Raw genomic sequence first — 15,862 nt, 5'->3', positions numbered from 1 at the left:
CTTGTAATGACAGCTAAGCGGCTTCTCAGCCGCATCAGTTGTCATTACAAGACAGCCGACCGTCGACTATGGACGCCAGTACCGAGGTGATGCCTCGAGCTGCAGCCATCACTCCGGTACAGCACTTTCCTGGAATATCTGCAATATCGGTAACCTCAGGGGCCGATTCAGATATATCGGAGAAAGTGCATATCGGCCCCCGATATATCGGCATTGCCGATAATCGGTCGATCCCTAGTTTAAATTACAGCTATTCTTTTAATTTAAACTACCTTAATCTAGAAACAGATTACGGAAAATGGGTATTTAGGCAAAGTATCAGCTTTTAGCCTTCTATCCCTTTTGATGGGCATTGATAAGTATTGCAATAGGCATAGAACTTGACACATTTGCAATGTCTATATTGGCGTAGCCTGTCTAATCAGACCCCAACTACCTACAAGTCCATATTCCATTGTGAAGTGACAGGCAGGTTTATGGCCTTGACCTATTGAAAAATCCTACTGGCCTGCTGCAGGAGAATGAAGGTTGCAGATGAGTCACCAAGACATCAATTTGGTCACACAGTTGCAGCCTATGCCTTGTTTTTATTCAGTTGGGCTGAAATCCTTTCCTATTCTGCTTGCGTCTGCACAGTGAGCCCTCATAGACTTGTATATGGTCCTTTACAAGTCCGAGGATTTGCTGCACAGATGTAGATAGTGGTGAAGAGGTTTTTGCCAGAAAAGGACGAAAACCTGCAGTAGGTTTTAGCTGTCCTGCTGTGGTCAGTAAAAAGCTGGACTGGGAGGGTATAGTGTAAGTAGAGGGCTTGGAAGGGTGAGTTAGTGTAATTTGTACTATTAGGTTACAGATGTATTTTAAAGTGTTATTAAAGTACATTTTTTTAAAATTAAAATACCAAATGTTATATTCACCTGCTCTGTGCAAAAGTATTGCATAGAGCAACCCGGAACCTCCTCTTCTCAGGTCCCCTGCCGGCAATCTTGGCTCCCCCTCCTCTTTGTGTTTCCCCATAGCAAGCTGTGCGTATGTAGAGGAGCCGCGCTCCATAGACACACGCAGCGGGACTTAGCCCCACCCCACTTCCTACTTACTGCATTTGATTGACAGCAACAGGAGCCAATGGTTCCTGCTGCTGTTGGAGACCCTGTGTGAAGAGGAGGAGAAGGGAGAAAAGATGCAGCCATGCACAGCGCTGGATATCTTCTCTCCTCTCTTCACCTTCACACAGGAAAGGGGGAGGATAGAGAGCAATTAAACATTTTTTACAATAATGCAAGGAATGCATTAAAGTGTTTGTTACCCCAAAACTTCACATTCCTAATATGTGCCTGCTGTACCATGTAAGAGAAAGTATCCAATTTTCTTTGTATTGCTTCCTTTATGTGAAATCAATGGTGTTCATGCCAGTCCCTCTGCTTTCCTATTAAAAACTGACCACACTAAACAGGAGCACACACTGTGGTCAGTTCTCTAGCTATGCTGGAAACTCAGTGTGATCTCCTACAATGATCAGAGTCGTCATGACATGCCCCCGCTGCACAGCCATTCACTCAGTGTGCTGCTGCTTCTTATCCCCCCAGCTCTTATGCAGCCGAGAACAGAGGGAAGGTGATCACTTATAAAAAAAAGTGAAAGAAGGTATTTAAAATGTATTTTTAAATCTATACAAACATTTTTTGCCTTTCATTTCTATTTTAAACTGAATGGGCTGTTTTACAAGGCGATCATTTTACAATTACTTGAAGGTAAAACACATTTTTAGCTTTAGTAACACTTTAAAGAAAAAAATTCAAGTGAGAGGCATGGAAGCTGCATGGAATGAGACTTCTCATTTTGAAAATGTTAGTTGTCTGATTGCCATGCTGATCTTTCCGGGACAGATCAGATTGACTCTAATAGGTCACAAGCTGGCTTTCAAATCTCTAGACTTCTGCACAGACTGTGTGGAAAGTGACCGCTGATCACCTAAGCAGATAATTGTAGCAGGGACTTTGGGGAGGGGAAGGCATTGGGTGTTAGATCACTTTACATTTTTTGTGAAAAGGTGCACTTACACCTCAAAGCGGCGCTCCACCCAAAAGGGGAAGCTCCGTTTGTCTGTCTCCTCCCCCCTCTGCTGCCACATTTTTTGGGGGGGGGGAGCGGGTACCTGGTTTTGACAGGTACCCACTCCAACTTCTGGCTCAGTTCCTTGCAGTGAACTGTGTTGGAAGTTTGCCCCCCTCCTCCCCTACAGCCTGCCCAATCACAAAGTGCAGCATGCTTCGGGCATGCGCAGTGGGAGATAGGTTTCCCTTAGTCAAGATGGCAGCACCAGCACCCTATAGCCAATTGAAAAATCAGATCGGGTGAGGACACCGCTGGATTTCTGGACAGCCAAGTGCCCTAATATTAAAAGTCAGCAGCTACACTATTTGTTGCTGCTGACTTTAAATTTTTTTGGGAGGAGTCTGGAACGCCTCTTTAAACACTTACCAACAGGTGCATGCGCGCAGCTGAAGATGGCAGCTGTGTAATCCTTTGGTTCCGCTCCCCACTGGTCTGCTAAAGCCCGCCCGCGCATCCAGCGATCCCGCCTGCACTTCACAAGCACCGGACCGGACTCCTGACCCCTCCGGGACCCGACACCTGGCACCGGGTAAGCCGGATCTGCCCCCGGGACAGTTTGCAGAGCCTCTCAGCACCGCGGCCTGCATGGCCAAGATGGCGGCAGAAGCCCTTACATATGCCCAGAAGCTGCTACAGCAGCGCTCCACACCGGCACCCTCGGCATCACTGCAGCAGGGATCGGCTGCAGAGATGGACAAGGGGGGCTCTCAGGCATCTTCACTCTCCCCAGAGAGGGACATCTTCTCCTCCCAATATGACCTGGACAGGGCCTTATGCGACATTTCATTGAGTCAGAGGAGTTTGGAAGACAGTTTTCCCCAATTATCGGGTGCACAGCCTGCAGCACCTCATCCACAAGTGGAATATTCAGGAGACCCTATTTTACTGGCTGCATTTTCTACTTTATTGGAACAAGGCCTTGAAAAAGCTAGTCTTCGCATTACTTCTGACCTGAAACAGGAATTCCAGGTGTTGGGCTCCCGCATGGAGTCTATTGAATCTGCCCTGGAAGACACTGTGGCTAGAACTAACCAGAACACAGATTGCATTGAAACTTTAAACAACAGGCTAGATGAGGCACTGAACAAAATTGATGATCTGGAAAACCGATCCCGTCGGTACAACTTTAGGGTGCGGAGTATCCCAGAGTCCTTTATAAGAGCTATAACAAAGGAGCTTATTGTGCACCCAATTCCTGATATTTTCCCCCAGAAGCTGGAATTGGATAGGGCGCATAGGGCCCTGACAGCGCCACGTGAAGATGGTCTCTCACGTGATATAATTGTGAAACCCCACTATTACAAGGTTAAAGAACAAATCATGTCCAGAGCTAGGGACATCGCTGATTTACAACTCCAAGACCACAAAATCCAGATCTTCGCTAACATATTGCCAGCTACTATACAGAAACGCAGGAATTTAAAACCGCTGCTACAACCACTTATAGCTAAAAATATCAAGTATTACTGGGCGATTCATTTTCGACTGAACTTTACTTATCGTAACAAGAAACACTCTTTTGCCACGTTTCCTGAGGGGGAAGCCCTCCTGAAGCGACTGGGCCTAGTCTCCATGGATCTGGATGGACCCCCTCTACTCCTCACTCTAAATCTTCTGCTGCCAGATCCTCGCAAAGTCCTTTGCCTTAAGTGTGGCGGTCTACCAGAAGCCAAGCCAAGATGAAAAGCAAGCCCCCCTGATGGACTGACAGGATCTCTAGGTCTTCGGGGACCTTGTGAAGATTATTCTCTTTTCCCAGTCACTGGGGTTTTTTTTTCACCACTGTCCTCCTACGATCTTCGGCTGGAATGACAGAAGAGCTGCCTGCCTATGTAAACAAAGCAGGCGGCTCTTCTGTTAGAGAGGCAGGGAAAGATCATGTGATTTAGCTAAGCTGAATCACTGATCTCTCTCTGCCTCTGTCCAATCCATCCCCCCACACAGTTAGTAAGCACAAAAGGGAACACATTTAACCCCTTGATCACCCCCAGTGTTAACCCCTTCCCTGCCAGTTTCATTTATACAGTAGCAGTACATATTATTTAGCACTGATTACTGTATTAATGTCACTGGTCCCCAAAAAATGTCAGAAATGTCAGTTAGGTTTCTGATCTGTCCTCCACAATGTCGCAGTCCCGATAAAAATCGCTGATCGCCGCCATTACTAATAAAAATAAATAAATAAATAAAAATTCCATAAATCTATCCCGTAGTTTGTAAACGCTATAACTTTTGCGCAAATCAAATAATTTCGCTTTGGGATTTTTTTTTTACCAAAAATATGTAGCAAAATAAATATTGGCCTAAACTGTTAAAAAAAATAGATTTTTAAAAATTTTTATTGAGAATGTTTTATAGCATAAAGTAAAAAATATTGTGTTTTTTTCAAAATTGTCGCTCTTTTTTTTGTTTATAGCCCAAAATCTAAAAACTGCAGAGGTGATCAAATACCATCAAAAGAAAGCTCCATTTCTGGGGAAAAAAAGGACATCAATTGTATTTGGCTACGGAATCGCACGACCCCGCAATTGTCAGTTAAAGCAAAGCAGTGCCAAATCACAAAAAATGGCCTGGTCATTAAGGGAGTAAAACCTTCTAGAGCTGAAGTGGTTAAGGAGGAATTTAGCTAGTATGTCTGTATAACAGTCAGGGAATTGTCATTTTCGTCAGCCCTAATATTTCTCTTTAGAAAGATTTACTTTAACAGATAGTTTTTAAAACAGGTTTCTGTCCCAGAATATATTTTACATCTTTTAAAACAGATAGGTGATTGCTTTACTTTTATTATTAACATTTATTTTGCCAAAAAAAGGCAAACTCTCTTAAATAATTGGTTGCATGTTTTGTATATTTGAAAAATGTTTAAAACGTTTTTTTTATGTTCACTTGTTTTTATAATAAATACTCTTTTAAAACAACAAAACAAACAACTAACACATGTCTCTAAAGTTTGTAGAATTGGCAGTAAATGGATAATCTGACTGTAACAGAAGATGCTAATACTGACTGCAAAAAAGAGTTTACAGTTGCTCCAGCCAGCCAAGGCAGACAGAGATAGATTAAAATGTCTTCATTATAGTTATTTATGACCCCTTCTTTTGGGAGAATCAAAGGTCGTCTAAAATAAGAGGTATTCATAAGAAAATAGCACAAATTAATTTTCCTCATTGAAAATGTGTTTTTCAGTAGCATGCCTACAAAGACTTGAATGTCCCAAGGACTTAAATCAGAACGTCACCCAAAGGGGGAAGTTCCACTATTCCTCCTCCACCACCCCCTGTTCAAATTTAGCCACATTATTATTATTTTTTTTTTTTTTTTTGGGGGGGGGGGAAGTACCTAGATTTGTCACTGATCTAGCAGTGATCTGAGCTGACAGTAGATTGTAGACTAGTTCACAGTCCAAGAAAGAGGGTTAGGTTAGATGGAAATCAGAAGACTATCCATATCCAGGCAAAGGTCAAGACAGATGGCAATCAGAAGAGTACAATCAAAACCTAAGATACAGTGCTGCTCACATCTAAGCATAAATAATAAATGTGCAAATCCAACAATATTGCATCAATGAATCAAGGTGCTGATCTAGTGCAAAAATAATTCCAATAGTGTAAATACTGATCGCTGTGCAAAAAATCTACAACTAATTATGGCATATTCATAGTAAATGGTGTAACCATAAAACACTAATTACACCATAAAAATCATATCCGTGTGCAAATACCGCAAAAGAAATACCGCAAAAGAATAAAGTGCTTTGAGTACATAAAAAGTGCTATTAATGTGCAATATAGCATAACAGTGCTAACAATAATTAATAGTGAAACAACATTCACATTAAATGCAAACATATAACAGTCCAAGGCTCCAGATGACATCAGTGTGACGAAACGAATATAGGGAAGCCAACCGTCATTACGTCACTTCCTGTTTTTCCGGTTTCAGTCCGTGGAATGCAGGAAGAGTCCCGGATGTCTGCATCTCTAATGCTGAACATTTCTTTTATTGATGTAAGTGCGATATCTCTTATTTAATAAAGATACTTTGAAATACTACACCATGGGCATTCTCTCTATTTCACTACTGGAACATTTGTATCCAATATTTATCAGGATTCCTGCGTAAGGGCACCTATCCACCAAACACGGACTGTTACAGGCCCGTATATCAGGGTCAGAGGGACCCCTGGGCATAAGCCCTCCTGTGGACACATATAAAGATTGGGGGTAAGGAAAGGACTGCCGACACCTTGCACTTTGTTGCTAATTGATTGCACCTTTTTTTGCACATAAGCACTTGCATTATTGCACTGTTTTGCACTGTATTTAGTACTGCAGCACCTTTCAACAAGGTTGTGTATGCACTATAATACTGGTAGCACTATCATTTTGTTGATATAAGCATAATTTTGTTGATATAAGCATTATTCACTGGTATGCACTGTTAAGTAATTTACTGCTTATTTTGTGGTATTTATGTTGACACTTCATACCAATTCACACCTTCCTATTACCACATAGGGTTTAGTGGGTTATTCCCCAAACCCATTTATTTAGACACAGAAGGTGGAGATCTATTTTTAAACACAGCCATTTCTCACTTACATTCAAACACTTTCTCAACAAGGACCCCACCATTCGGTGGTGGTTTTAGTGAGGGCATTTTATTTACACTCTTAATTTCATTTTATTTATTTACATACAATTTAAGGTGATCCATGACGTGGGGAACCCCTATATTTATTGATATAGCAGTTCATATGGTGCATCCAAAAAAGTAAATATCTCTTCAGTGTCCCAAAGGTGCTCAAGTGATTCAAGGGCTAATTAGAAGTGCTTGTGATCCCTCCACCATATAAGGATGGCCTCTCACCTCACACTTAGTTCTGTGTTTTACCACCAGGCCACAACAGCTGTTGCCCTATGTGGATATAAGGAATCACGCCAATGTATTCAGGGACTTCCTTGAGACACTATGGGGGTTGTAGATCAACTTGTCTCCTGCTTCATATGCTCTGTACGCACATTGAAGAAAGAAGAGGAAAAGAATATCTAGTGCTCTTCGTTTAAAATGGGTTTATTAGACAAAATAAAGCAAGGTACACTCACAAGTCAAGCACATGTAGCTGTGCGGGCTGATCGGGTATTGTATAGTGGGACAGGACTGGTGCTGGCCGAGTTTCGTCTGTTTGGAGTCTCCGCCCCCCTATATGCGTTGCGTCAAAGGCTGTAAGCTCTCGGCTTCCTCAGTAGGGGTCTACACAGAAGAGTAATTTACTGTATATCCAGGCAAAGGTCAGTAACAAAGAATTTAAAGTCAAGGTAGGCAAGAAAGGCAAAAGTTACAGGATCTAGGTAGCAAATATTATCATAACACCAGAACCCTGGGGATCAAAGTGTTTAAATAAAGCAGTAAAGCAATGAGGATGGCACCTTGAAGGGGGTGCCTCTATCCAACAATAGAATGAATTACATGACAACTGATACTCTGATGGGAGAGAAGGAGCAACTGTGTGAACAATAGGAGCTGCAGCAAGAGGGAGAAAGAGTCAGATACTCCAAGGCTGGCCTTACATTATACAATTTTCTTGTACAATTTATTTTATATTTACCAAAACCATATAATATGAGGTCAGACCTAAACACTTTCAGTTTGTATGCAATCATTCAGCCCCTCGCACTACATAGTTGAAGGTAAATCTAAAGGAAATTGAATTAGAAAACTATATAATGTATGGCCTGCATAATACCATGTGTTGTACAGCTGGAGTTGTGTTATGAAATACATAATTAAGCATAATAATAAGGAATAAGGCTCAGTGGTTTTAGATGCAAGTTAACATATAGTGGTAATAAAGGGGTTGAATACCTTGCTCTATCCAGTTTTTAAAACTTGTTTTCATTCTAGACTAAGCAAATTCTAGTTATTAGATATTAAACTGAATTTGGTAGTTAGCAGCTGAGAAGCCTCTGGGATGCATTGCCATTGGCCAGGTGGTCTAAGGACTACCAACCAGCTTAAAAACTTTATGAACTCTTTTATTAGATCTGAGATACATGTGATTCAGTGGGGTTGATTTATTAAAGGCAAACAGATTGTTCACTTTGTGACGGAAGTCTCACTGTCTAAGGGAATTTTCTACAGAGCTTAGTGAATGAAGTGAAGCTCTGCTGATGTCAATCATCTAATCATGTGCAAGAAAAAAATGCTGTTTTTTTAATTCCTTGCATGGGATTTGGTATTCTTTATGACATTTCCCCATATTCACTTAGCTCTTGCAAAGTGAACAGCCTATTTGCCTTTACTAAATCAACCCCAATCAGTGTGATCTATTGATATAAACACGCCAGATAAAATGTATGAGCAGCAGGTATACTGTGGGTAAAGGAACTCTGGTGATTATTGTTAATATCTAACTGTCATCTGTAGTCTAGAGTAAGCCTTAGGCTGCCATATGCTTTTAAGTTTGCATGAAATGTCTTAGACTTGAGAATAACCAGTATAAATGTGAGTGCAACAATAAGAACAAATGTAAAAGTGCTAGAAAACAGTAGTAAAGGTTGCTGGGATTTTCATCCATGCTGAACCAATCTGTATGATCCATTCAGCAAAATAACACCAACAGATGTTTTAAAACAGAAAATACGAGGACCCCACAACCATAACAAGAACAGTCAATGATTTTACCTTTTATTGCGTCTAAAGAAATAACCAGTTTTAGTGCATTGCACTTTACTGTTGTCATCAATACCATTTGTTTCTTCCTTTTCCATTTTTAATAAAGCAACCAATATACATACTGCATCATATGCTTCTCCTGCAATTGTGCTACTTTATTAGGAAATAAGCCCCTTGATGAACAAGACACTACAAGCAGAACCAAGATAAATTTGAATAGCCCATAAAAAGCTAAAATAACAAAAATAATCACACACACATAGAGCGAGTATTTATATGTTTTTTTCATATGTTAATATTAACCTATATTTTTTTTGGGCTCTGTGCATATTGGTTTGTGTAAGTAAATCAATGAGACAATGACAACAAATAAAGGTGTAGGGATGAGTACTGTGTAAACTCCTGACTGCAAACTATTTATGGTTGAGTTGATGTGAAGAGGAAAAGAGAACTAAGAAATGAGTTTGGCCGTTATAGAAAACTATAAATAACTGCTTATTGAAATGTAAAAGTAATTTTAATGAGACTATTTCAAAATATAGTTAAAATCGCTTTATCCACTTTAAAAAACTTCCTGGGTAGGGTTATTTAATTCTCTGTGTTGATTAAAGTCACTAATTCATGTGTTTTACCTCTTTTTTTACATGTAATTCATTATAAATTATATATTGGTGAGCACAATGTAATTCAGATAACATCCTATTACATTTGCTTTAATAATATTTTGCTAATAAGGATTTTGTTGCACTGGTATTTACTCTTACTGGTGTGACAGATAGGCTAAGGTAACAACTTTTAAAGACCCTACACTGAATGGGAGCCCACGCACACCATATCATTAGATAACCTCTGTGGTACAAGCGATCCACTTCTGTAATTAGTTTTGGTCTGACATTATTTAATTAGCTTGCAAATGCAATGGTTCATTTACCTGCCTGAGATAGATGTGTAAATTCAAGGCTTATAAATCTCAGCTTGAACGCTTCACCTCTGGAGAAAAAATTTAGCAGCAGATTTACATATGATCTGTGACAGGAATATTTGGTTTTAATAAGCCTTTGAAAATATCCCAGGACTGGAAAATGGAATGGCACGGCAAAACTGTCTGATAGCGAGCTGGCTTCAATCACAGGCATAGGCATTTAGGTTATTATTGAACGGCACCTGGCTGATTTTTTTTCTCACAGTTAAAGGATTATTCTACCTTTAAAATATTTCTTATTTTTCCCCGCAAATTTTGCTTAGTAGCCATATTTGTTTACGTCTATCTACAGCAATCTACGCTTGACAGTTAAAATATTCACCTACACATGAAATGTCTCTATGTTTTCCACATACAGTAGGAACAAGCAAAATCTGTATCCTTATTCAACTGAAGGTACTGAATACTATTTTAATCAAGTTGGTTATTTATTAGCCTTGTATGCAATATTACTCAATTAGCAAATTCTAAAATAAATATATAAAGATGACACAACACAACATAACATAGACCTGAGGTGTGCCCTGGTCAGTACACCAAAAAGGGAGCATACCCAAAATAAGTAATGGTGGCATAAGCATGACAATGACCCAAAGCATTCATCCAAATCAACAAAGGAATGGCTTCACCAGAAAAGGATTAAAGTTTTGCAATTGCCCACCCAGAGCCCAGACCTGAATCCGATTTAAAATCTGTGGGGTGATCTGAAGAGGGCTATGCACAGGAGATGTGCTTTCAATCTGACAGATTTGGAGTGTTTTTCAAAGAAGAGTGGGCAAATATTGCCAAGTCATGCAAGTCCCAGGCAGATGATACACGCAGATGATCCCTAGGCCTAGACCTATCCCCGGACGATGTTACATATGATGAAATATGTAGGGTGAGAGCTATATTCAGATATATAATGGATGGCGAGGTGGATGGCGCTGCCAGATATAGTGTTTCAATCAGTAATGATGGTAAATCAGATACGGTATATCATTGAAAGTTTAAAATAAATATAAAGAAGTACAATGAACCAATAGCTAAAACAGTATATAAATAATAATATATATTATATAGTAAAAAATGCACATTAATATATAATAGTGAGTAGGTGCAATAAAGTGACAGTGACCGTACTAAAAATATAAATATATATATATATATATATATATATATATATATATATATATATATAAAATTAATAAATTATTAAATACAGTGAAATTAATTAAATTTAAAGGTTAGGTGAGCATCCAGTGATAAAATATAGTGTAAAAAATTGATAAATTAATATTAAGAGCAGCGTGTGCAAACTAGCTAGCCCCCCCTCCCATTTTTTCTTCACAGCTCTCTCACCTCTTCCACAGCCCCCCCCCCCTCCCGTTTTTTCTTCACAGCTCTCTCACCTCTTCCACAGCCCCCTCCCCCCCCCTCTGTTTTTCCTCCACAGACCCCCAGCCCCATATTTCCTTCTTAGCTCCCTCACCTCTTCCACCGAAGGTGCTCCAGGCCATGTGGTCTGCGCAGGCTTTCTTTGAAGCTGATGGAGACATCAGAACTGTAGCTGGGTCGGAGTTTCAGGGCTCCTCCGGTCTGTGCTTGAGTGCGGGTAGAGGCGGGGACAGAAGCTGCTTCCTGAATAGCACAGACAGCTGTACGTTGCCGTGCTAGTAACTGAAAAACTCGAGGGCTGCAGCTGACACAGAATACATAAGAAGGCCTGCCAGAGGTGGCAGAACTCAGTTTCGGTGCATTCCGGCTGAAAAAAAGCCCTGAATAAAACGATACCAAGTGCCACACTATGTTAGTTCTCTTTTCTCTCGGAGATACCTTGGGGTCTAGTGAGTTCCAGGCTGCATGGTTTTGAGGGAGGCCCAATTCCCTTGCGCTTGAGGTGACCACCTATAACATAGTGGTCTACTGGTTCTGTTAAGCAGATTCTATTACTCACCTAGTGTGTGAAGTTGATACATTTGTAGTCACCCTATTTTTACCTGGCACGGTTTTCTGAGTGGTGCATATTCATTTACTCACGTGGATCATCTGCCTGGGACTTGCTTCTTGCACATATTACTACATGGACTTCTTTTTCTGTTTCAATACTGTTTTTTACTAATTGTTTCTAGCACTGCACTTTCTTTTATTTACTATTTGGAGTGTATATTCTTACTCCTAGTGCTGGCAGCTTATTACATACTCTAGCACAGTGTTGTTTTTCTGTTGTTTAATTTATTTATGAACTGCAATTGGTTGGAGTGGGTTACTGTGCTTAGTATCTTGCTCTTAGCTTTGTTAAATAAGCCACATGTTAGCTGCTTTAAATTATCATGATAGTTTGGTTATTTTAATTGAACTAGAAGAATGCAGGGAATTTGAATATAATTGAGTAAAACATTTTGGTGAGACTTGTCTACATTCTGAATTGACCCCTTTATCATTTAGATCTGTTTTGTATCCCAATAGGTGTTTTACCAGCGTGCTGATATGGCCATTGGGTCGCTTACAATAAATGAAGAACGATCTGAGATTATTGACTTTTCAGTGCCCTTTGTGGAAACAGGAATTAGTGTAATGGTCTCCAGGAGCAACGGAACTGTGTCCCCATCAGCATTTTTAGGTAATACTTCATTTCAAGGCATCATATGCTAAAATATAATTACATCTCTTTATTGTTACAGATATCTTTTATTATTCTTTCATAAACTGAAGCTTAAAGTGTTTGTCAAATAGATGGACATAATAATAATTGAAGCCTGAAATGTGGCAAAAGGTCGAAAAGTTCAAGGAGGCCGAATACTTTCGCATGGCACTGTGTATATATATATATATATATATATGTGAGTGTGTGTGTATACATATATATAGATATACGTGTATAGATATATATATATATAGATATAAAGTACATAAAGGTATAGGTATATAAAGTACAGTAAAACTGCAGGAAAGGCCACTGGGGGGCAAACTAATGTAAATTTATTTTATTTTGTAATGTAATCCAATAGGATTACAATATATCAGTGTGTTTGTGTGTTTTACTTTTCAAATTTGCCACCGGTTCCACCTCCCTGCGAGTGTCACGTCGCAGGAGATGGAAGCTGATGCTCACAGCATCGGGCGGTAGATCCGGCTGCCGTATGCTGCAGGGACACATCGCGGGATCCCTGGGACAAGGTAAGTACCCTCTACCAGGATCCAGCTATGCTCCCTGGCGGTACCCCGAGTGTGGCTCGGGGTTACCGCTAATGGCACTAAAATTCCATCCCGAGCCACACTCGGGAATACCGCTAAGGAGGTTAAGTAATGCATTTCCCATCATTGTCTGCTTTGATGACAATAGGTACCATGAAAAATAAAGGAATGAATCTCATCTGTGGGAACACAGACTACAATAAGCTCCTGGGAAAAGAAGACAAAAGAAAAGGGGCGCACCGACCTAGTGCATCACCACTAAAACCATTTATTAAAATGTTAAAAAGTATACAATATACTCACAAAGCAGGTCTGATAGTACACACATCAACATTGCACATAAAATCTCCAAGGTAGCCAAGGTCCCACACGAAGCTGAATGGCATGCAGTGTGCCGTATGGGGCTGCTATGGCTGGGCTGACGCGTTTCAGGGGCGAGCCCCCTTCCTCAGAGCCAGCAACTTTTCTGGCTCTGAGGAAGGGGGCTTTAGTGGTTTTAGTGGTGATGCACTAGGTCGGTGCGCCCCTTTTCTTTTGTCTTCTTTTCCCAGTTTGTTCTGGACACCCTTGATCCTGAGGGGGCAGCAAGACCACAGGCTTCTGTCCACTTGAGTCTGAAGTATCCCTCTTTCCTCCGTCATATTCTACTCGAGCGCAGGAGATTTGCTTTACTACTTTACAATAAGCTCCTGACAGGGGTTTTAACACCTACATACATGTACTTTAAGGGCATTATCATTTCTTATTTGCCAGGGGTATTTAAATGGTTCTTGCTAGACGTCTATCTATTCAAAAAGTAATGTTCAACAGACTTTTTTTACAGTTTGTATGTGGTCACCCAGAGGCTTTCAAAATAGTCTGTGCAATTTGGAAATTGTTGTGCTGATCTCAAAGGAGTGGGTAGTGAAGGAAAGAATGGTGTAGGAAAAAAGGACAAGGCAAGTACAACCACTGGAGTTAAGGATGCTGATGAGCTTTATGGGACAACAAGATAACTAATGGCATCATAGGAATCGTATATATTAACTATTAACTTACAATAGAGTTAGGTTCAATTTACATACATATTATTGTGTTCCAAGAATAAAGATCTTTCATTTAGACATGTGATTGTGCTGTTTAACTCTCATGCAAATACAACTCTCCTGTGCTTAGAGGTGGGTCCCCAAAGGTATCTCTTTAGGCTCTTAGACTTGGAAAATCCAGATAACTGCTACCTTGCTGTCCTCTCAAGACTGGGGATGTCTGGATACACTAGAATAAAGCAATAAACAGAGGGCACACCAGCCTAGTGCATTATCCTCAATAAAATTGGATGTATTGGATAAATAACTAGGTATACTCACAAACATATGCTTGACAAAGGCACATCGACTCAATGTAGCAGTAACCACCAGAGTCTCGCATTACAAATGCAATGCCCTCAAATAAATTGGCTGACACATTTCAAGGCTTTGTCTCTTCCTCAGAGCCAGGAAGAGCAGGAAGAGGCAAAGCTGCGAAACACATCAGCCAGGACGTTGCATCTGTTATGCGAGACTCTGGTGGTTAAAGCTCCATAGCTCTTATAAGCTCCATATCTTGGTGTGTTAGTTCTCTGAATTGAGCCTTTCACCAAGTATTATGTTTGCCACCATCAGAGATGTTATTGGTTATTATAGCTGCTACTTTCTGGATATCGTGATGCATTACAGCCACAGCATTCTTCTGGGAATTATAGCCTTTATGATTAAGGATTTATTATATATATATATATATATATATGTAGCACCCTCCTAGGTAGGTGCTAGATAGTTAAAAGCCTAGTGTCTCCATCTGCTTATCAGGGGAGCCTGATTGTTAGTTAGGCCTGTTGCATGTGTCCATGTGTGATTCATCTGGCCTGAGGGAGTGTCCCCACTGTATCCAATAGGGGAGCCTGTTGGATGGTGGTGGAAACCCAGCCAGTGACACACAGGCTTTTGTAACTATCCCAGTGGGTTGGCACAAACATTGATGCATCTTGGGATATGTTATAAAAGCCAGGGGCACATGTGACAGGGGTCTTTGGGTGGGAAGCCGGGTCCCAGGAGGAGGGTGACGGCTGTCTCTCCTCCTGTTTGTTGAGGAAAGTGGTCACAGGCGATCGGCCTAGTGGACCAGGAGTGTGGTGTTGAGCCAGGAGGTCCAGGAGACTGACAAGCTGAGTTGAGGCAGAAGCAACCTTGGGAAAAACAGTGTCCATGAGGCTTGCCAGGGGTCTTCCCAGAAAAGGGGACCACTCCGGAATAGTGTCAGTGGACAGGAGTTCAGCACACACAGCAAGTTATAAAGGGGGTGCCAAGTTCATCCCTGAAGAGTAATTTAAACAGGATCATACTTTTTATCTTAATTTCAGTGGCAAGGTGAAGCAGCGGCCTTGCCGCATACATTGGAGCTCGTGTCCTTAGAATTGTGCATAGTTCATAGTTGGAGTATCCCACTCATCCCTTCTCCAATCCCAGTTCCAAATAAAAACTCAAAAAAACCAACATCCCCTGGACTGATTATTGTCTGAGCAAGGTACTTTAAATGCTGTTTTGCCTGCTATCGGTTGCAAATGATAACCCAGGGGACCCACAAGGTGTAATTCTCAGCAGCCCTCTAGGGGGCAGTGCTACATATATAAAATGTCAAAATGGGCAACAGGAGGGCAGTGAGCAACATATCAATCATAATGCATGGTAGCATGTCTATCACAAGTGTCATAGACTGGAAGGTGCACCTGCTGTATTACACTACATTTTATTGCCAGATCTTAAGAGTGATATGGGTACAAGTGACTACTTCAACTAGCGACATTCAAGGATGTGTTGTCATTAAGCCATACTTTAACTGAGCTTTAAGCTGGGCAGAGATAGGAGCCTTGACCAACCAGTCTGCAAAATGACATGC

At 40.8% G+C, this 15,862-nt stretch overlaps 1 protein-coding gene across 3 annotated transcripts in view; it reads left to right on the top strand.

The window, feature by feature from the left end:
• The window catches only part of GRIN2D (glutamate ionotropic receptor NMDA type subunit 2D), a 1,144,270-nt gene that overhangs the window by 842,315 nt on the left and 286,093 nt on the right, over positions 1-15,862 (top strand). For all 3 annotated transcript variants that reach the window (XM_082274380.1, XM_082274379.1, XM_082274378.1), the window contains one exon: positions 12,221-12,374. In XM_082274380.1, the coding sequence (XP_082130506.1) occupies positions 12,221-12,374 (154 nt within the window). The remainder of the gene's footprint in view (positions 1-12,220; positions 12,375-15,862) is intronic.

The sequence above is a fragment of the Pelophylax lessonae genome (genome assembly GCF_965119305.1).
Source record: "Pelophylax lessonae genome assembly, chromosome: 12".
Taxonomy (NCBI): domain Eukaryota; kingdom Metazoa; phylum Chordata; class Amphibia; order Anura; family Ranidae; genus Pelophylax; species Pelophylax lessonae.
This window is presented reverse-complemented; position numbering and strand designations above follow the sequence as displayed.